Source organism: Coturnix japonica, chromosome Z (genome assembly GCF_054131305.1).
Source record: "Coturnix japonica strain WE chromosome Z, WE-NBRP24, whole genome shotgun sequence".
Lineage (NCBI taxonomy): Eukaryota > Metazoa > Chordata > Aves > Galliformes > Phasianidae > Coturnix > Coturnix japonica.
The window spans coordinates 64,708,331-64,733,430 of record NC_140702.1 but is presented as its reverse complement, the minus strand read 5'-3'; the positions used below and the strand labels follow the sequence as shown (position 1 = coordinate 64,733,430).

The 25,100-nt window shown below is 39.6% G+C and overlaps 1 protein-coding gene across 2 annotated transcripts; it reads right to left on the bottom strand.

Annotated features, from left to right (window-relative positions):
* Positions 1-819: 819 nt before the first annotated feature.
* Positions 820-16,254, bottom strand: C1QTNF3 (C1q and TNF related 3). 2 transcript variants are annotated; one of them, XM_015848398.3, is made up of 6 exons: positions 15,865-16,254; positions 10,874-10,985; positions 8,555-8,709; positions 5,089-5,218; positions 4,460-4,559; positions 820-2,702 (listed from the first exon to the last, which is right to left on the bottom strand). In XM_015848398.3, exons 1-6 carry the CDS (start codon positions 16,150-16,152, stop codon positions 2,543-2,545), a joined length of 945 nt encoding a protein of 314 aa, XP_015703884.1. In that variant the 5' UTR covers positions 16,153-16,254; the 3' UTR covers positions 820-2,542. The 2 variants fall into 2 exon arrangements, with proteins under 2 accessions (XP_015703884.1, XP_015703885.1); XM_015848399.3 differs by having other exon boundaries at positions 16,069-16,254.
* Positions 16,255-25,100: the final 8,846 nt, after the last annotated feature.

Sequence of the window (25,100 nt, the reverse complement as noted above, 5' to 3'; positions counted from 1 at the left end):
TCACACAGACAGATTGTCACCAATAGGACACTGATTTGCACCTCAGTGATGGCCAAATTAATTTATAGTTCATGTTCTTTTTCATTTTTTGATCCCTAGATAGGTTGAGAAAACAAACGTGGACTTTTCTGAGTAACGTGTAATCCTGAAAGAAAGAAAGCATTGATCTGAATGGACTTACTATCTGAAATATTTCATCTGAAACAGTGTGTCCACTCTTTCATCGTTTAGAAGATGAAAAGCAGACAAAGTAAATTCCATCCAGGACTTTTCACTGCAGCCCAGGACTTTACACATTACTCGTACAAACACTCAGTTCCTGTATAAGGAATGTGTTCCCATATGCTGCCATCTGTCAGAAAGTTTCTGTGGTGTTTTTCTGTTGCCTTCCACTCTGTCTTAAAAGGCCAAGTTGTATAAAATTTGTGAAAATGATGTAAAATGAGAATTGCAAAACTATATTTTATATTATTGGCCATTACAACAGATTGTGTAATACAAAGAGCCTTAAAATGCTTGTGGGTATCCTTGTTTTTAAGCAGTGTATGCTACCCCTAATGAATTTAAAAAAAATCCATACCAAAGGAAAACAAATTCTTTAAAGGAAGCCTTACAGATTTATATTTTTGTGTGTGCACAGATATATATGCGTGTAAAAAGAATATATTTTATGACACTTAATATCAGCTTTCTCCAATTAAGTAGCAAAAGTAATGCTTAGGAAATATATTTTGTGTATATATCTCTATAGTCTTCAAATGGTGAAGGTCTTTGGTTGATCTCAGATATATAGTAGAATATATAGATATGAACAAAGCATTGTAGTTTTATGACTATTAATCTTTATTGGGTAAATGTATGTTTTACAAAGTAAGCAAACATTGCTAACATGTACACAGAATACTTTTTTTTCCAGGTTTTTTTCTGACTTGAACATTAGCTTGTGATGACATACATCTCATACACCTTGTGTATTTATTTCCATAGAACAGCATTATCTGAATACTTGATTGGTAGGTTTTAAATTGAAGGCATGCCAGAATCATACTAAAACACTTATCATAATAACATGGTCTCAGGCTTTAAAATGTACGTGGTAGAAACCCACCCCAAATTCATGAAAGAATAAAAGTCACTAGAGGAGAGTTCTTTAAGATGAATCTTTTCAGTGGTTGTTGCAAAAACTAAAAAATCTCAAATCACAGTCAAGTATCAACATGCATAATTCATCATAAAGTGTGATTTCCATATTCTAGAAATTCAGTATTAGAGAGTTTCAAACAAATGTTGTCCTAACCCTGCCTGCTTGTTACATATTAATGACAGGTAGTGTCTGTCATAAGCCTGTTGAAATGTAATCTGTATTTCGTTAGTTCATGGTGGAGAGCCAGAATGTGCAGAAGATACATTCAAACTTCTGTACTTCTTTAGTATATTCGTTGTTGATTCTGACAAAAAGAAAATAGTAAGACAGGATTTCAGGTACACAGATTTTGAAAAACTGATGGTAAATGTTATTGCTGAAGAAAGGCCTGATTTACTGTGGTCAGAACTGCTGACCCAGACAGTGTTTGCTTTCACCAGCTAAATATTGAACTAGGTTGCTACAGCTTTGCCAGGCTGCAATGTCTTTTCCTGAAATACTGGCTCTAGGAAGGCTGGTACGACAACTGTATCAACATCTTCACTTTTAAGTAAATATGCTATATTAAAATATACATCCTTCTGAAAGATCCCCAAACTCCATAGTTCATATGTTTCTCTGTGCTGTTGACATATCTCAACTTTTCTCTGTTTTGACAGCTTGCATTTTGTCAATTTAAAGGCTGGGAAGAAACACGACAGGTCCCCTGCCCAGTTCCCTGCAGTCTGCAGACTGAACTAGCTTAGCACAAGTTGCTACTAAGGCAGAAATTACTGCTGCTCTTATTTTGTTTTGTTTTGTTTTCTTGAAGGGAGCAAGCAAGCATAAATACACACTAAAAATATGTGAAAATTGACATAAAATGCATCTTTGGAGGTTTGAGATGGGGACACAATAAACCCAAATTCTGGACATCTTTGTTTTCACATTTTTTTTCTTCTATGTGTAAAGTTCACTCTAGTCCAGTAAAAATATCTTCCTTTAAAACTGGTCTCAGCTGAACCTACTTATAACTCGTTCCGTCCTGGTTCCATGCAAATTTAAATGAACACACCAGAAAGGAAAAGAAAAAAATAAAAATAAAAATTTAAAATTTAAAAAAATCAATTGCTGAGTTCCTGGTACACACTTAACTGTAGTATTCTTACAGACAAAATTGTCCTTATTGTGCAAACTGCTCTCTAAATTACTGAAACTACTTTCCCTTTGTTTTTCTCTTTGAAGAAGAGAGCAATAAAAATTGTGTCAACTACCCAATGTGTTCAGCTCATCTCCAAAATAGCAATGCACTGCATCAAAACAAGCCTTCCTGACCTTTACAATTCCACAGTCCTGAAAAAAAATGCAGTTCCAAAAAGAAGCTTCTTCACATAAACAGCTATTTGGCTGTTTTCTTCTCTACTTGGTTTCAAAAAGAAGAAACCCTGCAAAGGTGGAGAAGCGCTGGTGGTCCCCATGGAGGGCTCCGTTTCCCATTCGCAGCCAAACTTCATCTCCCTTGGCAAGTTTCAGCACCGCACTGTTACCCGAGGTGTCCGCCTTCCCTTTTGATTCATAGCTAAGGATGAATATTTTAACAAGTCAGTTTTTCTTTGTCAGCAATGATCAAGGAAACAATTTTTAAAAAGAAAAACAAAAAAAAGAAAAAAAAGTGCATCCAAGAAACCACATTCAGGCTTGCCAACATTCTCAGTTTTGGGGAGGGGAATTTTGGAGTTTTATTTAGTTATTTATTCATTCATTCATTTTGCACTTGATCCCTAAATCAAACATTGCACCTTATCTATTAGGTACTCATCATTATTTCCTTCTGAAATTCTGGAATTCTGAATGTTTAAATTAGGTGTTTTTCCTGCATACAGGTTATGAGTGTACTATTTAAAATAAACTTATGCCCACTCTTTGCAACACTCTGGATCTTCTGAGATGGTCTCTCTGTGAGATTCATCACAGTCAGTTTTAAATGCCTCCAGGTCAGAAGTTGCATGTGAGCAGGATCCCTGTGCTCCTTGCACAGGCAGAAGGCAGACAGGGTACTCAAATCGCCTTGAGGTCTTTTGTTGAAATACAGATGCATTTCATGTGGGCTAATGCAACTATTCCTTTGATTGTTGGTTCTCTTTCCTCCAACTTTTGCCTTTTCTGACATTAATGCTTTGTGGGAAAGTAATAGGGTGCTCTTTGTTTTGCAGAGAAGTTCTGCTGGGAATGAAGTGCAAGGGGAGAAGGGCAAAGGGACATGGCCTCAAGTTGTGCCAGGGTAAGTTTAGGTTGGATATCAGGAAAAACTGATTTACAGAAAGGGTTGTTAATCACTGGAATAGGCTCTCCAGAGAGGTGGTTGAGTCACCATCCCTGGATGTGTTTAAAAAGTGTTTTTATGTGGTGCTCAGGGACATGATTTAGCAGAGGGCTGTTAGAGTCAGAGTAGTATGGTCAGGTTGTTGCTGGACTTGATGATCTTTAAGGTCTTTTCCAACCTGAGCAATTCTATGATTCTAAGTACCCTTTAGTTGTGCCTTTGTTACTGGCCACTGAAAGAGTCTAGATGGCTTAAATAAAGCTGCTCTTATCTTAGGTGCCTAAAATCCAGTGTGCTGAATCTCAGCTTTTATGTGTGCTTTATCAGCTTTGGAAGATAAACTTGATTTTATCACCAGATTCCTTACTGATATTGAACAAATTACATTTTTTCAAACTTCCTTTGCACATGTTCACTTGGCAATAAGCTTCTTGACCTGATCCATATAGAAGATACTAAGTTAAAAGTGGATCTTATTCTTGATGAATCTGCAATAAATATATAGAGCTTAGAAAATTTTGGTTCAAATTGTGTTAATGATCACAAAGCCAGTAAATGGAACGCCTTGCTTCTTACTTATCTTCACTACTGCAGTTTGAATGCTCTCCACCTTTAAAGTAAAGTGCTTTCCCTTAACCTTCCATAAGACTATTTTTAGTTGCTGAAGATTTCATTACACTCTGACAGAAAAAATATAACAGTGAAGGTAGGTTTCAGCAGAAATACAGCACTCTACCAGTAGACTCCAACCCTGACTTGTGCTAATTCATTTCCCTTCAGCACTGGGGAACTTCTGATTAAGAATCATTTTCCAACCTTGTCTCAAGGACAGATGTTATGTAAATTTATATGTTGGGGAGCACAAAATGTAATACTTTTCCTTATTTGGTTATTTCACCCTATGAAATTTCTTCAAAAAAGAACAAGTTTGTGTTTTGAAGTGTAAGCATGTAGTCATAGTCACGTCAATGCAAACATCTTTTGCTGAGAAAATGTCATAGTCCTCCACTTACCTATATAAGCTGAATACTGTGTTACCATTATGCATCAGGTACACGTACACTTCCTCCACATCTTCATGTTTCATCATATTGAAGGTGAAGAAATACACACCTGGAATGATTACCAAAGTGTTTTCTTCATAGCAGTAGCCACTCTACAGATTTGTTCTCGGAGTTGTATTGAGTGATCCTTACGGGTCCCTTCCAACTAAGTTTTTTATGGTTCTATATATTAATCTCAAAAGAAAGCAGCTGGGAGAATAATCGCCTATGCTTCTAAGTGTCAGTAAGACAAGTGACATAGCAAGCTTGGAGGGCCTGACTTCCATTAAATGTAACGTCATGTGTCATAACTGGAAGTAGATGAATAGAAGTGTGAGAAAGGCCAAATGGAGGAAGATGCTCTTAGTCTTCACTTACATGTGTTATTGTCCTCCCTCCTCCATCTCCTGTTGCTGACTGGAAAGCCTGCTTTTGACTTTCTCAGTTTCCAGTTTCAATTCTCCAAAAGCAGGGAATCGTTTTGCAGAGTGAGTCTTATCTGTTCCTTGCTCTAACTCAGTACCTTTTTCTCACTGTTACTGACCACACTTTTCTCCAGAGGTCTGAGGACTGCGTTATTTTGTTTGACAAGTACTCACCATTCACTGGAGCACCAAATCTCCCGGTCATTACATCAAAGAAATTCCCAACGTTAGTTTCAACGCTACTGAAGATGATCCCACTGTTCTGGTTGCTGAAGTGAGTAGCCATGGAAGCCATGAATGCAACCTGGAAAAATTTACTGCTTAGGCAATCATTCATTAAATGTGCATGTATCAGGGAATCAGCTACATTATTTTTTCCTGGATTTACACTCTGTTTATTTTCCTGACGGATATGTTCTTCTAGGGCCTGCTCCAAGGCCATTAAACTCCAGTAACAGAACTCCCATTGAAGGAAGCTAGAAGAGTGCTAGCCTTCTTGGATTCAATTGGACTATTCATGGCTGTAAAGGTAAGTGTATGGGTAAGTGTTTGCAGGGCAGAACCTTAATTTTGGATTTTATTTACCTTCAAGTCTCTCTAGAATGATGCAACGATCAACTGGTATGGCATTTTAGATAAATGTGAATTAGTTAGTTTTTATATGCTCCCTAGTGTACCTAGGCTGGATATTAATTTAAATGGAATATATTGAATAAATAATCTTGGTAGAATCCAAACACATTATTGTTTCTTTCTAACTGCCTTCAAAGATAAATTAGGTATTTTTATTAGAGATCTTCTAGAAGTTCAGTGGCTGGGATTCAGTAATCAGCACTTTTCCTCAGATTACCCTCAGTAAGACACCAAGGTACAACCAATAGAAAACTGCGTTCCATGGGTGGGGCAGGGGGTTATCTCTTTTGTCAGTCTGTAATCCTCCCACCTGATTGTCAGTAGAAAGAGTACAGGAAGAACTGCAGCACCTGCGTGCTAGAAAGTCACACAGTGACGTAGTGGAAATGTTATTCCTCTCTCTTTCTCTGAAGAAAAGTTAGAAGAGTGTTCAATTACAGCTGTTAAGTCCTCCCTACAATAACCATGTTTTTAAAATGAGATTCCAGACCTTTTATTCCAGAACTGTTATAAAAAACAAAACAAAAAAAGCCCACCCAAATCTTTTGATTTCAGATCCAAATGAGAAATGAGGTGAAATCAGATGCCAGTTCTGATGCAACAATGGAAATAATCAGCCATTTGCTCAGAAATTTGAGGAGCTCCAGATGTGAGCTGAAAGCTTGGGCTGATTTTCTTTATCCTTACACAGGTACATTTTCTCTGACAGCAAAGGTTTACATTCTTACTTCTCAGTCAGGTGCACATCAAAGTTCATTCTATGTTAAAGCAAAGCGGCTGTAATGGCCACTAGATGGAATTTATTACTCTTTGTTCAGTTTCCATTTTACTCTCTCTTCAATTCAAAGGTCCTTTTCTGGGCTGATCAGAACAGCTGAAAAAAAAAAGAATGTCCTTTCTCCCTCTGTCTCATTTTGAACTACAAGTCTTTCAAAATAACTCTGTGCTTCAACCACTATTTATTCAGACATCTTTTTTACTCTTCCCCTCTGCTCTCCAAAGTTCTTAAGCATGATGTTAACAAGAAATTACATACGCTGCTATATGATGAAGCACGTCTATCGAATAGTGATTAACTTTTACCTGAAAGCAGTCACTGCAATCTGAGCCTTTGTTATTCATGCCATGTCATTATTCATTGTTATTACCACTGTCTTATGTAAGAAAAAATACTGATATCTCATTTAAAATTGCAAAAAGATCAATGTTGAAGATAATTGCAACAAATACATTTTCCAAGATATTCAGCTATGATGTTAATTCCACTTGCTTTTTAAAGACTCCTAAGATAATTATGCTTTATTACAAACATCTAGTAGTTTTGGAAGCTATTTGGAAGCTATTATGTATTTTATTCTGTCAGTTACCCCACCTTTATGCAACCTGGAGCTGAAGATTCACGCATACACAACACCAAGAAATCCAAAGACATTTTCCGAGATTGCACAGGTTGGTTGTACTAGTGATTCTACTAGTGATGTGAATTTGTATAATTTAAATAAGGACGTGAAACAGATATGAATGACTTCTGTTTGGAAAAAAACATTTCAGTTAAAACCTGTGGATTTTCAAGTAGATCAGAACTTCAGTTTTGCCCAGAGTCAGAGGGGCTATAAGTAGAATTAATTTTCCTGTACATTTGCTTTATCCCAGTTTTGTACCTTCAGTGGTGGAGTTTGGAGATATGAAACAGCTCAAGACTAAGACACTTCTATTTGAGTATGTACATGTGAACAAGGATGTAACTGTCTTGTAATTACTGGAAAGTTAGTCTATGTGCTCCTTGAAGTATGAAGACCCATATGCCCCAAACCAGCAATGTCTTTTAGTTGAGTTGTTCTTCTGGGTCCCCAACAACTATCAAAGGAGTTTAGATGCTCCCTGTATAAGTAGGTTCCTCAGTCTGGATCTAAACCCAGCCATAATCAGTGGCTCACACAAATGCACCTAGAGCCATATGAAGTGCCCCGTGAGACTATCTGATCTCATACAAGACCCCCAGAAGCCACCACAGTGGCAGATGGAGACTCTAATCCCAAAGCCTTTCCACACACCTAAATCTTGCATTTTGTACCTATGCCGCTCCACAGACATACTCAAGTCTACTGCTACCAGTGATGAACTGATCACATATCTTTACACTGTAGCGTATAGTATAAACAACTCTTAAATTCCATTTTCAGCTGTAACCAAGGATCCTAGATATCTAAGTCCCATTCACTTTTTATCACCTTAAGAACAGGATTAGGATCATAGAGTCATCAAGGTTGGACAAGACATCCAAAATCATCTAGTCCAACCATCCTCCTGTCACCAGTATTTCCATGTTGTTTCCTGGTGGAATGGATAAAATCTGATCTAAAAGCTATAAAACTAGGCTTAATAAATAAATAAATAAATAAATAAATAAATAAATTCTTGATTACAAATATGCATTTGTGTCAGCTCAAAATTGAACTCAGTTTTTAATGCTTCCCTGGGTTTTGGATGGCTCATACCTAACAGCCTACATTCTTCTCAGCATAGTTAGGATATTGAGACATGGGAAAACATAGATGTCTGCTGAATGATATTTTTCAAAACAAGAGGGCTTTGTTCTGAGTTCAAAGGTTTTGGGCCGATATTTGGGTGATTTGGATACACATTCTAAGAATCTCACAAGGCCTAACTGACTCGAGGAGCGTAAGTTCAAGTAACTTCTTTGCTCTTTTCTCCAGGAAGCTCAGAGCTATGTAATGTAATGGGGCTTAATAGAAAAATGCTCATCCTTGTTACCACGCAGGTACTGACCTTCTATTGTAAAAGGGAGCCATATTTTCTGCTGTTAATTAGATGGAATCTTAGTCTAACATAGCTAAACTTTGCTGATTTTCTTTTCCAGGAAGATCTGGTGAAGCATATCTGTCAATCATGACACAGTCTTTTACTGTGTTCTTTTACAGGTGGAACTTCTTAAGCTTCCTGTACCAGTCACTGCTGCAGCAAACGTGAGGCAGATGTTTTGTACCTGTAGCTCTGGAGGAATCCCAGGGTAACCCTTTTCGCCTTTGGGTCCATGATGGCCGCGCTCTCCCCTTGGTCCCATATCTCCTTTGTCTCCTTTCTCACCTTTGGCTCCTTCCTGGCCAGTTGCTCCATTATTGCCATTGTTTCCATGATTTCCTTAAAAGAAACAGACCTTCCTATGTAACTTTAGAAATTTCATACAATACATTTTAGCAGATACAGTGAAAGGAAGGGTTTTTTTTTTTGTTGGTTTTTTTTTTTTTTTTTTTTCCCAGCAGTTTACAACACCTGCACTTTTCAGTGCTACTGGATAAAGAAAGAGATGTTTTGATGAGCATTTTCCAGGAGGATGTACATTGATGTTTAAGAGTTAGCCACCACATTATCTTGTTATTGCTCTATTAGCTGCAGATGTCTCAGGTCAGTTGCTTTGCAGGGATGATGTCCAAGGAGGAGACCTCAGAAAACACAAGGCTTGGGTGAAGTGAAGGACACTGTTGGCTGACACATATCAGGTAGTCTGCATTTTCAGTCTTATTTTTCTTTTCTTGTAAAAATATTTCCTGCTAATTCAAGGTGACTAGAATAGGACAAGATGATTTTGAAGAACATTTTGCTGTCTTTAAAACTTAAGGTAGCACTTATAGTGTGTAACCTTAAACTAGCTAAAAATGGGCCCATCTGTGCCAAAAATTGTGGGAGCTGTGTTCTTGGTGTGCTAGTTGGCTTTAACAGGTTGGTTGCTTGTTCCTAAGTTTGAAGACATTAGTGTTACAGTGAACCTTTTCTGAGAGGGCTTCTTATAATAGGGGTCATTACAACAAATGCATTTCTGCGTCTGCAGTACTACTTCCTCTTGTTTACTGAAGAAATTACTGACCAAGCATCTATGCATCTGACAAACGTTTAAAATTGGTCAAGATAACAGAGTAATTATTATGCCTGCCCAAAGCAAGAGCTTGATCTTTAATTTAATTGCTCAGAGGATTAATTAGTGTCTTCGATGATCTAATTCTACTTGAATTTAAATTATATTCTTTGTCACTCTGCTTATTCTCTAATTACTCACTTCAGTTATGAATTTTCAAGAATGGTGCTGTCTGAGAGCAAATCTGAGTAAGTGATTCTTCAAAGCTTTTGTATTAAGAAAATGACTTCAAATAAAATGTCTGAATGACAGAAGAATAGAAGCAATTTTTGCTTGAGAAATCAATAACTCCTAAAAATTACAAGATTGATCCTTTGTGTAACAAGAGAACTACTTCTCTAACAGCTCAGAACTGAAGTGTACAAACAATATTTGATTCAGTCAAGAGAAAAACAGCCGTTGCCCTTCAGCTCAAGTGCGTAATGATAGGAAATGAAGCAGATGAAGGAAACAGAGGAATTACAAGCTGCAGAGAGATGCCATGGGCCATACAATTGTGATATCCTTTGGTAGCAAGAGAGTGTGTCTGAGTTACACATTCACATGAGGAAAAGGCAGAGGTGGACTGGGCTGCATCTCAGTATATCAACTGGCAGCCTTGTAGTGTGGATGTAATACAAAATCAAATCATGTGCCACTTCTAAGAAGTCTGCTTTGAATTGATACAAAACGCATAAGAGGTTTCAACATTAGTTTCATTGATATTATCTATCTGCTTTAGGGATGGTAATTTTCAAATCCCTGGCAGTAGCTTCTGTAACAAACCTAGACCAACACACAGCTGTCTTTTCCCTTTCTTTGGGCCCTTCTTTTTTTTCTGGGTGAAACTATACATTCTTCTTGTGTACCACATTTTTCTGTGTATATATTTTGTCTTAAAAAAATAAAAATAAAGATACTTCTTATTATGGAAAAACAAAACAAGGAAGAAGGAAAAGAAGAAATTTCCATGAAAGAATAGGGGTATGTGTGTCTCTAAAAATTTGGCTAGCAGTATGCCCAATGAAAACATTGTCTGAACACAGCACAAAATAGCATTACTGGATGTTCAGAGGAGAAAACAATAATCAACTCCAGGAAATAAGTAGTTCCAGCTTTAATGGAGGCTTCATGCTGCTTTAAGGAGAAAGAATAATTTGGCCTAGAAATGCAATGAGGTTGCTTTCAACATGAATTTGTGAAAGCTGAACTTTATTAACAGATGTTTTTTCACTAGAAAAATCTTTAGAGTCTAATTGAAAACCTCTGTCCCCTCAGGAAATTTGAGAAAAACTTGCTTCCAAATCCATCCCCTGATACTGATTTGGATCATTCTGCAGTACTTCACAGATTTCTCTGAAATTTATAGCCTAAAATTAGTCTGCTCAAAAATCAATTAAAGTGCATCTTTACCTGGCATCCCAGGGGGTCCAGGAGGTCCTGGGGGCCCTTGGTAGAGTCGAACTCCAAAGTCACCACGGCAGCAGGAGCTACAGTCTGGATTCTGCGGTCCAGTCTGTGGGGGCTAAGGGCACAAAAATAAGCTTTAAATAACTCATTCATGGAGTAAATTGATCACATGCATGTCAGACACAGGCTCTTCATTATGTAGACTTTGCATATATGCTGATTTTTCAAAATGCTTATCTGGACTGAAATCTGCTATACTTGGGTTCTCTCCAAAAATGTTATTTTGAAAAGATTTAAGGGGGGGGGGAAGTTCTGTCAAATAATGGGGGTTTTGAAAATAAAATAATACCAAGCAATAAAGGCTAGATTAATATTCCAATTAGGCACCAATACTACTTTTTGCTGATCCTGCATTTCAGCTGACCTTTATTGACAAACAGGCCTACAGTCAACAAGTGGTGGGGAAAAAAAGGGACTTCATCTGGCCATCAGCAATGATCCTCCACTAAGCATTGAGAAAATTGGGTCAGACTGCTAGAAAGACATTAAAAATACACAGCTCTTAAAGTCCTCAGTCTTGTGTATGTACAAGCTATTTAAGTTGGGTGAACCTGAAGAATTAATGGCATTTGATTATTCACAGTTGTGGATGGTTATCTCTAACCAGTCTGTATGATAAAAGTAGCACGGCAATATAAATACAGTAATAGGTTAAATATACACAGCTCAGTTTCTAGAATAGTAGTTTGATAATGGCTGTATTTCAGTACTTTTCAATTACACCCTATTGTATTTATTCCTGTGGAGTCTCATTGAATCCTGGTTAGTTTTCACTGTAGTGATTTAGTGGTCACAAAGCTTCTGAAGGCTCAGCTGAGGCAGATGGCCTGGATTTTATTTTATTTCTCTACATCTTCATTCATCCTGTTTTGTTGCTTTTTTAACAATTTTCTTAACATTTCTTTGCTACTATCCAGAGTCACAAATGTGCAGTTCTTAACTTCCAGAGGCCAGCAATTCCAATTGTATATTTTCTCTATTTGTCTTTCTTTTCACTTCCTTTACTTTCTTTCCATTCCATTCCTCTTTATCATCGTCTCATGACTTGCTTAATGCAGATCTATTGGTTTAGCAGCAAATTAGCCTCTGGTGGGATTGGAACTGCCAAATGATCATACAGCTATGCTGTATTTTTGCCATCTCTGTCACCAGCTGGATGTGAAATACTGAAGTTTTATGCCCATGTTTTGAAAGCTTTCAAGAAATCCCCCTGAATTCATACCCTCAAAGTTCATTCATTTCAGGAGACTTTAAAATTTATGCCACTGATACGGAAAATACTATTCATGCCACCAAAGTATTGCTTGCCACAGATATGTGTCCTCCACAGCTGGAACCACTGACAGTGGAGGTACCATGGGAATAAAGGCCAATCTGACAGCTCAGCAAACATACTCATTTTTCAAAGACTCATAGAAATGTTAATAATTGCAGTGGACAGATGGCTTTGGATTTATATAATGCTGGTCAACACTTTGCTTTTTTACTTTTAATCTGCGTAAAGCCTTGGCAGCATGAGAAAAATGAGTTCTACCTGTTGGACTGTCCCTGGAGATCTTGTATCTCTCCTAGCTTCTATGAAGAATAGAACAGATAATCACACTGATCAAACATTTCCAAGTATGAGAAGTAACTGCTTTCAGCTCCTTTTCAGCCCATGAAGGGGAACTGAGAGGACAGGAGCTGTGCAAACATTTTGCACCATCAGAATGAAGTGTTTGCTGACATCAAAACCTCCAGCTTTTTCTTTGATAGTGCTTGATATCCAAGTTAAATGAGAAAGCCAACCATATAGACATCTGCCAAGTACAAATAAGTGTGGTCAGCCTAGAAATATCCAAATAGTTACAACTGTGTCTTACTGCTATATGAAATCACGAGTCCCCCAAAATGAGCTGTACGTGTCAGAAAGCCTCACTTCAGGCATGGGAGAGTCTCTGCATGGGTAAGATTTGTTATATTACACAATGCACTGAAATTCGGACTGGTATTAGGTATGGTATTCTATGGTATTAGGTAACCAGCAGTGTTATTGTAAAATAGATAACATTGCTGATCATAGCCAGCAACCTGCTTTGACATAATCTCTCCAAAAACTCAACAGGTTATTACATGTGCAGGAAGGCAAGTCCTGCCAGTCTGGTTATACTGAGAGCAGTCCCACTGACTTGTGAATAAATACTTGTGCATGCCATAAGGAAGCACTGATTTATTAACTCTGCTAAGTCTTTGACTAGGAGGAAAAAAATGTTCACAATCAGCTGCCAAGAACAGTGAATTCTGAGGATACTTTTTAAATCTCTGAAATCAGAGAACTAAATGAAAGCTACAGTTAAAAGAAAAGCCTGTGCCTAATGTAAAAGTACACTCAAGTGGGACTCGGAGATTAATTACAGCCTACTTGCCAAAGGTGATCTATGCAACCATTTCCACATAAATTTTATTGCACAATGAATCTTTGGCATTGCTTTCAGAACATGAATATCACTTAGGGGCTTTTGAAATGTATCTGCTACATGACTAACCTAATACAGATAGAAAACTGGAAGCAGTGATAGTGGGGATATTTGTTGATTTTCCTACAATTTTGTATGTAGGAGGCAGTTGTAGGCAGCAGATGGTCTATAAAATTCCCTTAATTTATACTCATGAACTGATCATAATTGGAGATTTAGTTCTTTTTACTTCCTGATTAATTTTATGGGTTTCTGTTATGCCATATAAGATAATGCAGAAGACAAGTAATGTACACCCACTGCTCCTGGCTCCTGTTTTGAATGCAAAACAGCCTGTTTGTGTGGGCACCAGAGTTCTCTGTGCTACTTCACTAGCAATGAGATAAGAAAAACACCAGCATTTGAGGCAAAACACCGGTATCTTGAATAGTACCTGAAGGTTTTCAAGGAGCAGGATCAAAAAGAAGAAATGTCTCTTAATTCATTGAGTTCTTATGTTTGAGAAATGCACGTTATATTTCTCATAAGTTACTGTAAGTACAGAAACTAGCTCCTTAATCAATTGCTATTGCTTCACTGCCAAAGGAATGGGATCTTTACTGTACTTCAGCAAGAGTTCTCTAGCCACAGCTAGGATAATTAAGAAAGTAGGGACTTAGGGGATTCTTTGACTTCACAGACTGGTTGTTTCCAGCAGCTGCCAAACAGCTTTCAGATAGCTCAAGGGGAAGGGAGAGGTTTGACATAGGTTAGAATATGTCCTTTCCATCTTTCTTCCTCTTCTGCCTGGAATCCCCTGGAGTCCCAGAACTGAAAATACCTATTGCATCAGACACTCCATGATGGATTAGCCCTGTCACACATCTGCTAGAGCTCTGTCTCATTTCAGTAAGCCAAAAATTGCATCATCTCTCCAGCAAAGATTGCTTCCTAGAGAGGAGACTGGCAAGTAAACGACTGCCATCAGCTGAGCTCAGACTTGCTGGGCTCAATTTTAGTGTCACAGTTCCTTATAGCAGCAGACAACTTCATACAGGTACTAAATTCTGCTAAGAGGGATACGTTCACCCACAAGCAGTGGAATCTATTGCAATGGAGAATTTTACCTTCAAAAAATCATTGTATTGCATTAAATCTTGCACTATCTAATATTTTGTTGGCAGCTGCCTTTAACTACAAGTGATGCAGAGTCTATAGTATGCAACTGCACAATTCTCTGTGCACTTAAAGACACACACATGCTAACTGACTCGTACTACATACCCAATTGATCGCATTATTTACATGCTGGAAATGTCATTCAGCACAACAGTAGTCAAATATCTATCTTGCCAAGTGCACTGGAAGAACATAAAATTCCTGTGCAGGAAATAATATGAAATGCAACTACAAAAATTAAAGACAAGGCATACAGGGATGTATTAAACTCATTCCCATACTCTGATGTGTTTCGGTCATTTAAAATGGAGTTAAAATCTCCCATCTGCTTATCATGAAGCAGATTGTGGAGTAGGTTGCTATTCAATACTTGTCTTTAACATCCATGGTTGTTGGAATGCAAAATATAACAGTTTGATCTAAAAGAGTCTTAAGTCACCAATGACAGAAGGTGAGCTGTGCAGGACCAAACATTCATATCAGTAATGAGAACAAAACACTCATGTTCTTGTTATTTCTCAAAAATACCAATTAACAAACTTTTCAGTAGCATTTTGCTGTGCTAGAAAAAGCTTCACCTTCTGCCCTTCAGATTCTTCTTTTAAATGTAGATTGCAATATTTATGTATAATCGAACTGTTCAGTTTGCTCTAAGCTAATGACTATAATACCCAAATTGCCACGTAAAAGGCATAAAAACACCCCCAGTTTTAAAAGCAGATACTGCGGTTGATCTTAAAAGTTTCATTCCAATCCAAATCTTTTCCCCACCAAAACGAAGTTGTTATCTGTAATTACTAAACTACTCAGATCCCAGACACAAAGTGTTTTTTTTTCAAACATTCCTTCAGAATTACAATTCTGACTGCTCAGAATTTTATGCTTGTCTTTTTTTTTTATATTTCTATGATTTTCAAGTAAATTCATTCTCTGCTAATTGAATCTTTGCCAGTGTCTCTAGAAATCCTTTAATTTCACTCCAAAGCCAAATCAGTTGATTGATTCTGAATCCTTAACATGTTAACCAACTAACAACTGATAGTTAAGAGGCTTTATCTGACAGTATGCTTCCAACAAATCGAAGTTCCAGACATAGAGGGCTTCTATCTGTGTTCTGACCGTCATCCCCAAATATGCTGTTGGCTCTCCCAGCTAGTTTAAAAGTTGTATAAAGCATCCCAGCAGCATACAGACCATTATACAGCTAGAATAAAATTCATTTCATAAATACATTATTAGTAATCTTATATATAGTAATATATATATATATATAATATCTCATTAGCTGTAAAGTTATCTTAGAAGATTAATTCAGAGTACCTGGACTCTATCTGAGGTAGTCAGTTCTACATCATCTACCTCTGGTCTCAGAACATTTTGGTCTGTAGAAGAGCTATTAGCAACAGTCCACTCTATAAGTTGACTCCGCTGCTTCAAAATTTCCCTGCTTCTGGAACCTTTGTGGCCAGTCTGGTGGTGACTTTGCAAGACTTTGGCCACTGGTTTATAAGATCTTCTGCTCACCTCCATGTATTCATCTTGACACAGGCAAAATGGAAGAAAAAATAAAGCCAGCAGATGCCAACTGATGAAATCCTTCTCTGCCATGTTATTCAAAATAATTTCTCAGGAGTCCAGCAAAAGTCTTGCAGAAGGAGAGCCTCTTTGCTGCACCAGCAGTTATGTAGTCCTTTCAGCTATCCAACTCGTAAGCCTGGCACTGAGACCAGTACCAGGTTTTATACTGTTGTGCGCAATAAATAAAACTGAAAATGCCAAAGTGACAGGATACTTCATCCAAAATCAGTCATGCTCCTTTAAACAAACCAGGCATTATTCACCACTTCACCACCACAAGGAAAATTGATTTGTATGCTGGAAATGGCCACAGCATTTAACGGACTCCCATGGTTCCTATTTGGGGGCATTAAAAAATGTAGCACCTTTTCTTTGGCATGTTTCTGTTTAAGTGTGAAAAAATGTGATGGAATTGGAGAGCATGTGGCTAATGGTTTACATTCCCTGATTAGACATGGAAAAGCTGTGAATTCACACTCTAAAATGTCTTTTGGACACAGTCACCTTCCTCATTTGCCAGGAAATTCACACACACAACTGCGTCAGCCCAGTCTGAAAAATCCTTCCAAGAGCAATTAGGAAACAAAAGCACAAGAGGAGCTTTCGCATATGATTCTGACCCAGTGGCTGTTTCTGACTATGCTTTTCATTCACTAAAAGAAAAATATTGAATTTCTGTCAATTGGCCAATGGTGGAAGTAGACTGGATAAGTAGCGTTGAAAAACTGGTTTGAATTCAGATTCACAGAGACCCATTTCTCAGTATTAGTTCAACACACTCAGCCAGGCAATATTTTTTCCCTTGAGTTTCCAGTGTTTTGCTAAATCAACTGCCAAACCAAATTTTGTATCTTCTCTGCCAAGTAAATATAAATTTACTGGGGGTTTATTTTAGACTAAATGTATCAAATTATATCTATATATTATAATATCCTGCACTGTGTCTTCAACCACCCACTAGTATCCAGTAGAACTGTGACTGCTGCAGACTGAAGTTCTGCACATACACCCATATGTCGCACAGCACAAGTGCACACACAGCCCTCCTGAGAGCAGGTAGCATCCTGGCCTAGAGGAGCACTTATCCAGAACACAGCTACAATATCATCACTGAGTGCATCAGTCACAGGGAACGATTCCTAGTCCTGTGGAACTTCCCATGTTCCAGTTTGTGCCCATTGCCCCTTGTTCTGTTGCTGGGCACCACCAAGAGCTTGGCCCCATCCACCTGATATCTGCCTGCTAGATATTTGTCAACAATGATGATGACCCCTCTCAGCTTTCTCTTCTTCAGACTGAACAGCCCCAGGTCTCTCAACCCTTGAGTGTACAGGAGGTGCTCCAGGCCCCTCATCATCTTTGTGGCCTCTGCTGAACTCTCTCCAGAAGTTCCCTGTCTTTCTTGAACTGGGGAGCCCAGACCTGTGCAAGTACTCCAGATGTGGCCTCACCAGGGCACAGTAGAAGAGGAGGATCTCATGAGCAGAAAATGCTCATTAGCCTATGCTTTATGACTACTGAAAATCCCCATTTGGAAAAAAAAAAAAAAAAAAAAAAAAAAAAAAAAAAAAAAAAAAAGCAAATATTCCAGTATTTTCACTAGTCTAAGAGGAATAGAAAGGAATTTACTGGAAAGTTATTCAAGTCCTTTCTAAACACCATTCCAAACTTCAGAAGATGCTGCCACCAGAATGAGGTTGCTTTTGCAAGGAGATAAGACTTTCTTGGTAGGAAAGCAGCTTGAAAACCTTGAGCTCTTCAGAACTGAAAATGACTCAGAGAAAAACATTAATTTATCTTGGCATTCAATAATTTGATTCAGCAAGTGCTGGGACAGCACTGATATTTTCAGCTGCTGTTAGGGCTTTCATGGCTTTCCAAACTCTGTTCCAGGAGCTTCCTGTGGCAAATTTTTCCAGTATGAGTAATGAATATCCACTGCACCCATGTCCCAAAGCAAGGAAGGATAAAACCAAGAGATTTGGGCTTCAAAGAACCCATCTATCATTTCATGCAAAAGCTGAAACAAGCGTGTTTCTTGGCAGCTACTAGAAAACATTCCCTTCTTTGCTTTCTAATAGAGTCCACCTGGTTCCTGTCCATCACTGCTCTGGTGGTTTGATGCTACTCACAATTTTTGGTCCAAATTAATGGTGGAGTTTAGCCTCTGCTCTTCTTTTTTCAAGCTTCTGATCAGAATCCCATCTGCAGAAGTGTTGTTGCCCATTGTTTTCCTCTGCGTCTTCAACAAAGAATAGCTGGCCCACAAAGACATTGTCTGCAGGCAGAAAGTTTGGACTTGGATTTAAAAAGAAATTGAGGTTCCAATTCTTCATTCCTGGTCTCCAAGGAGTGAAATGCACTTGTCCAAATGTGAGAGGAGAGTCTAAAATAATGGGACATCAAAATAGCAGTATTCTGGATTCTTTGTTTTTTACTGGAATAAAACACCGAGAATGGTTCACAATGAGAAGAACAGGTGCTACTGATATGGAGATGAGAAAAAGACCACAAGATTGGTTTCTGCTTTTAGTTGTGGGACCAGTGTGCATCGTAAGAGTTCCAAAAAGGAATAAAGAACCCAGCAGCACCCTTCCAAGCTCTGCTACATAGCTCCAGTGCAGCCGTAATTGCCTTTCCCCTGCTGACATGGTTCTCTGAGAGAAGCTTCTGCCTCTGTCTAGAGCATGGATCTGTGTATGTTTGTGGGATTGTTTTAAAGCTTGCTCTGACTAAGATAGGGTTGTATCTGCAATTGAACATTAACTGTTCCTTTATTTAGAAATCATTCATTTAGAGTGCAGATGCAGTTAGACATAGATAATCTGCCCCTTCAGGTTATTAGAATAGAACCTTCTGCTATTTCACAAGTCATCTCCACTGAGACATATTGACACAGCTGGATGAAGGCCATTCAGCTCCATGCCACCATGATGAATGACAGTCACAGATCTCCTGGCTCTACCACAACTCCCCATCTCCTTCATTCCCAGCATGTTCCTTGCCCTGCTCTGCGGGGCCACCAGTGCTCTCCATCTGGCTGGCACTGTTGCTGCTGCTGCAGACACACAGAAGTGAAGCCTTCTCTCTCCAGTACCAAAGCACAATGCCCGGCACTGTGCCATTAATTGGCTTACTTCTCTATCAGCCATGTGAAAGGTCCCAGCAGCGCTCTCAGGGCTTAGCGTGGCTGCAGGGAGAATACAGACGTCCCTTTCAGATGGGATTTGCAAGTGTCATCCCCTGGGAGCAGAGATGGAAGTTGAAGAGCCAACGAGCTGTGCATTTGCTTTTCATATTATGCCTTTGAAGCCTTTTCCCACCTCTGGTGCTGACCACTGCAAACCCACAGGAGCAAGAGAGGTATTTTCATGGAAGGCTTCTGTGATCTGCTCTGTACTTCTGCAGGACTTTTGGTCAGCAGCTGGAATTTAGGCAAATCCCACAGACATGAGCTATCCAGGAGAAAGCAGATTTGTGAGGTTTCCAGGCACTGTGCACTCAGAAAGGGCTCACACTCACATTCTATGAGAAACACCTTCCCCATGGTTAAACATTCTTCTCCTGCAAGCTGGTTCCACTGAACTCTCTGGATGTGCACAGTTTGTACTGTTACACTGGTTTCCTATCACTAACAGATGGAGGAAGAAAGTGGGGCAGATCCAGCTGTGTTATGTGGTTTCTACCCTCATCTGAAGTGGGTGGATTTGAGAGAATTCTGGATCTCCTCTAGGTTTGACTTCCAGCAGGAATTCCTTTTGCCTTCCTTGATGCTGGCATGTTCTTTTCATTGTGATCTGAGAGCTTGTGGTGGTTTAAAGGTCCTAATTCTCTGCTGATGTCTATGACTACTTTGGGCAGTCTAGGGAGGCCTCCTGAGGATGATATGCTACAACAGCCCTGAACTGCCTCTCCTGGCTCATCATTGGACCTTCCAACCTCCATACACTTTTGTCCATATAACCTAAGAGGTTAGGGGAGCCACCAACATCACAGCAGGATGTCCTAAAAAGTGCAGATCATGGGAGACACAAGGCTGTGTCTTTCCTGGTACTGGACACATTATGGACTCTTGCAAAAGGTGCTCCACATGCCCTCAGCACATCAAAAAAGCCTGGTGGGAAAAACTACTCACCATGATGCTGCTGGTATGACCAGCTCTCCTGCTTCAGGGATTGTCTCTGTCCTTGCAGTGCCCTGCTCAGTGCTATGAAAAGCCCCTCTGAGTGTCTGCTGAGTGATTAGCAAGGGAAGCTTGGGTTTAAATTACAGATGAGGCATCCTAAAGCACTGTTGGCTTGGTGCTACGGGTACCCAAATGGCTTCACACGCTCTTGCTCAGCAAGTTTTTGGATGCAGCCTGGTGTTGCAGAGATGGGTTAGTGGCTGATATGTTCACCCAAACCATGAGGAAGAGCAGAATTTGTAGGTTCAGGCTGGCTTTGGGACAGGGTGTGGTAAGGAAATTCAATGTGAATAGCAACAGGCAGAAGCACAGGCTCTGAGCAGAGCCACAGTTTGGGTGATCCTCCAGTACACAGCACAGCTCTTGTCAGCACAAAGCCTCCCTCCAAAGTATGCACTGGAGAAACAGATCCCTTCACTCTGTCAATGCCATTTGCAAGGATCCGTGACAAACTGTATCAGCCTGTCGACAGTCCCAGACAGGATCACCAGGTGGTTTATCCAAGTCTCTTTCAGACTTGAAGAAATAGATTTCACAGTGGTGATAGGGCCCCAGTGGTGGAATAAATAATACAGCATGATAAGCTTTTTCCAGTCTGCAGTGCATCAATTATCCGTCTCTAATTGAAGTGCCAGAGCACAGTGACTTCCAAGAAACTGGGGCAGGGAGAAAACAGACACGGTGCCAAAAAAATAGCCACGGTCAACATTTTTGTCAGGGATAGATATCCTGGTTTGGATTAAGCAAGACCTAACCTGAATCTTTGGCTCTATCTCAATTCACCTTTTTCTCAAGTTTCAAACTGTTTAAATTTATTACTTGAAATGTGCTCTTCTCTGCAATTCTCCGTTCTGACAGGACCAAATGTGTAATGGCTAAAATACCACAGGAACAACTGCTCATTACTTTAACCATGCCACAAGAAATAAGGAACATCTTGTGAGAAATCCTTCTCTGACTGCATCCCCAGCTTGAGTTCTGCATGTGCAGCTGATGTGAGCAGTTCGTATACAGTGTGCTTTTTTTGGATGAGAAGCTGAGGTACAGACTCAGGCCCACTGTTACCCAAGACTCTTCTTCTGGGCTGTACAATGATAGGCTTAAAGACAAAATGCTCTCAGTGAGCCCCAGTATCAGGAAAGGCCAAGAATAAACTGTGCAGTCCTCATCCATGGTCTGTAAGAATTGCTTTGGTGACATGATTTCACATATATTTTTTTTAATGATGCAGAATTATGACAGTTTCTCAGATGTATAAGACATATCAAAGACATTTCATCTGCAGGGAAGTGTGATATCAGGTGAAAAATGGGGCTTGTATAGATCATCAACCTTTTCCTACCCTACTTGAACACCAGATGAACAGTGTCTTATTCACGATCTGTTGACCCAGCAAGGCCTGATCACTGGGATAGTTCCTGACCGTTCACATCAGATTATTAAAGTCTTTGCTTTCTGCTTTTATTGAGATGCAGAGCAAGGCTGTGGTTCAAGCATTAGGAAAATGTCAGGAAGGCAGCACCAAAGCTGTGGATTACATCCTTCTGGGAAGCCCAGCAGAGATCTTTAGGAGAAAGGTCCAGGTGAGTGATTGTAAATGTATAATGTGCAGGCTCCCAAATGAGAAAACCTGAGTCAGTGTGTGGGTCACAAATCAGTTTATTCAGATCCCATTTTGGAGAGAGGAGAGTGTCCATCACCAACGTATTTTCTGATTTTGCTGAAGTATCTGCATCTTCTACCAACACTGCATGCTATGAATGGACTGGCTTGTAAGGAGCTAAGAAACCTGCCTTAGAAAGAGGAAAAAAGGTCAGGCTTATCTAAACAACAGAAGCCAGGTGCCAAGCTTACATACAAACCCAGTTAGAGCGGTGTGCGTCAGGACTAGCCCCTTTCTTCACTTCTTCACCTTAAAAATATTATTTGATAAATTCACAATCCACAGACATCTGTTTACCCCAGAAAAAAAGTGCACAAAAATGGCACTTCTATGAATTAAGAGGGACATCTGGGACAGCACGAGATAGAATTTGTTAACTTTCATTCATTGCCTGTCTGTCTGAGCTAAAAATATTTTTAAAAACATATGCTGTAATAATAACTGGGAAAGAGCCACATGGGCTGAAAGGAAAAGTGAGCTCTCTTACAGAACTGGCAGCCCTTGCTGGGTAAAAGCCCTGCCAACTTGCACCATTTATAACAGAAAAGAATGTGTTTCCTGCAAGGCAAAAGCTGTGTTTGTCTTCCTAATTTGGTTTCTAAATATTTCTTTCAAAGGGAGGGATAGGAGATAGCTTGAAAAGGAAATTATATCACCGCAGCGGTTTTTGAATGGCATTTGTAAAAGATTATGGCTTTATACACATAAGGAATTTCTTATTCATCTAAAGGAAAGGATGGGGAGTAGTAGAAAAACCTATAATGTTCCACACACTCCTGTAGACCTGCTACCAGCCACGTCCAGGCCTTTGTCTCGGGGCTGTCAGTAATGACTCCCTCTGGCCAAGGTGATGGCTTTTGCAAGACATCCGGGAGTTTGTTCAGTTTTTGGCAGCCACAGCTGTTAGCAAATGTTCCTCCGCTTATGGCAGCTCCTGGCCTGATGCATAGCGAGTGAAATGAAAATAAAAGCCCCATAATATGGAAGGCTGTCTGTATCTGTTGAGAGCTAGACCTAAATATTTTTTAACTGGGCACTTCTACTCTCTTGCGGTGCCATCGGCATCACTGATTCTTTATCTGCTGTTTCAGCAATCATTTTAATTTAAGATCTTACTGTATTAAAGACAAGAGAATAGACTGCAGGTTTTAGAGCTGTCTGGGGCTGTACACTCATTCCATGTCTGAGTCCTGAGTAGCAAAACATCATCTTTTTATGCGCTCTTTTGCTAAGGGAGACATTTTACACGTTACATTCCTTACTGTAATGCTCACTGCAAATACTACATCTTGTCCATACATTTGTAATTAAAGACCCAGTTTACTCCATCTTTACAATTAGGATGTGGGTGCAGTGTTTATGGCTGCATGTCAAGGAAGTTATCTTGTAACCTGCCAAGTGTATCGGTACAGTCTCTACAGAAGACAGTGGTGGCAGGAATAGGCATTTTACAGAGCAAGGCTGCTTCTCAGACTGTGATAACTTCTGAGAGCTGTGAAACATTTTGGTGTCAGCCAGGTGACGTGGCTCTTTAGCTCTGGATTAGGCCCTTACTCTGACTGTTTTGAGTGACCTTTGTGGCAGCCCCCCAGGTGGCAACAGTGATGTTTCCATCTGAGATGGATACAGGATCGTACAATTATTGATAATTCCTTCACAGAGCAGTTTGGACTCTCCCTGATCTCCCCTGAGTGAGGGGAAAGGACAACAGAATCCTTCTCTTTGCTCCTCCCATGTACTGATCCTACAAGATTTTTGTCAGCAGACAGAATAACCTGGAAAATAAAAGTCACAGCAGTGACAGAGAACCTTGTATAATGCCATCCAGCTCCTCAAATAAGGTGTAAGCCACACATAAGCACAGTCAGGACAGTGAAAGGCTGTCTGAGCAGCCCAGTCATGTGTTTCAGCTGACACTGACAAAGATATAAACTCAGGTACAGAGTTTAATTTTGGGAGGCCTACTCCAAACATAAAGTGAGAAACTTCAGACATTTAACAAGTGTGTAGGCACAGCTGGTATCTTTGCCATCATCTTGTTTCAAAAGCACTCTCCTCATCAGCCGCAATTAATTTGCTATGGCCACCCACAGCACTGCTATGCCTACTTGCGTTGTTAGAAACATGTTATGGAAAGATACATTGCCTTTTGTTTTCACAGTGCTTTCTGGAAAGAAAGAATTTCCTTCTACAAGCCTTTTGGAGGAACAGCTGACAGAGATAAAATTGTTACCTGAATCAATTACCTCTAAGCTGTACAAATTAAACTGGTTTCTTGTTGACTCGTAACTTTTCTATTTAGGAGAAAAAACAAGTATTCAATTTTTTTTAGAGAAGTCGATCATCTTGGCATTTTCTTGTGTTTAAAGGTGACAAGAACTAAAAGGTTTTCGTAGGGAGTGTAATTTTTTCATATAGATTTATATTCATTTTGCCAACGTGGGCCTTGGAGAGAAATAGCCTTCATTCCTGCAAAACATCTTTAGAAACACCTCAGAAACCTCAGGACACAGAAGCTACTAAAGCACATGTTAGATTTACTGATCGGATTTTAACGTTCTTCACTGGTTCATAAGAAAAGCAGATGGGCTCTGAATTACAGCCAAGAGATCTGCAGTGGGGCACTTCGGCTCAACAAAACTCACCCCGTGTCTGTAACTCCTATTAACTTCATCAGTAATGCCAGATTCAGTTATTGACAGGAAAGAAACCTGAGTACTGCTCTGAAAGGCTCAGCCATGGTCCCATGGCAGAGAACCACCCAAGGCAGGAGGCAGCCCAGACTTCCACCTTCAGGCTGAGCTGCAATGGTGTGTGGAAAGAGTAATGCTATCAGCAAGTGTCAGCACCAATGGGTGGCTTTAGACACTGGTGCAGGAGGCTGCCTTGGCATGTGGCAGGGACTGGCCGCACGCAGCAGTGCCTCAGGACTTGGATGTCTTTACCTCTCTCTGTAGATCAGCAGCTTTCACTTCTGCTTGGAGACTTGGCTTCACTCATCTGCTGCTGAAGCTGATCCAGGACAATAGCTACCAACATTCCTTTAAATTATTATTATTATTATTATTTCTCTTTAAAGAGAAAAACAGTGCTTCTTAGGGTGCTCCTGGGAGGGAAATCGGACCCTTT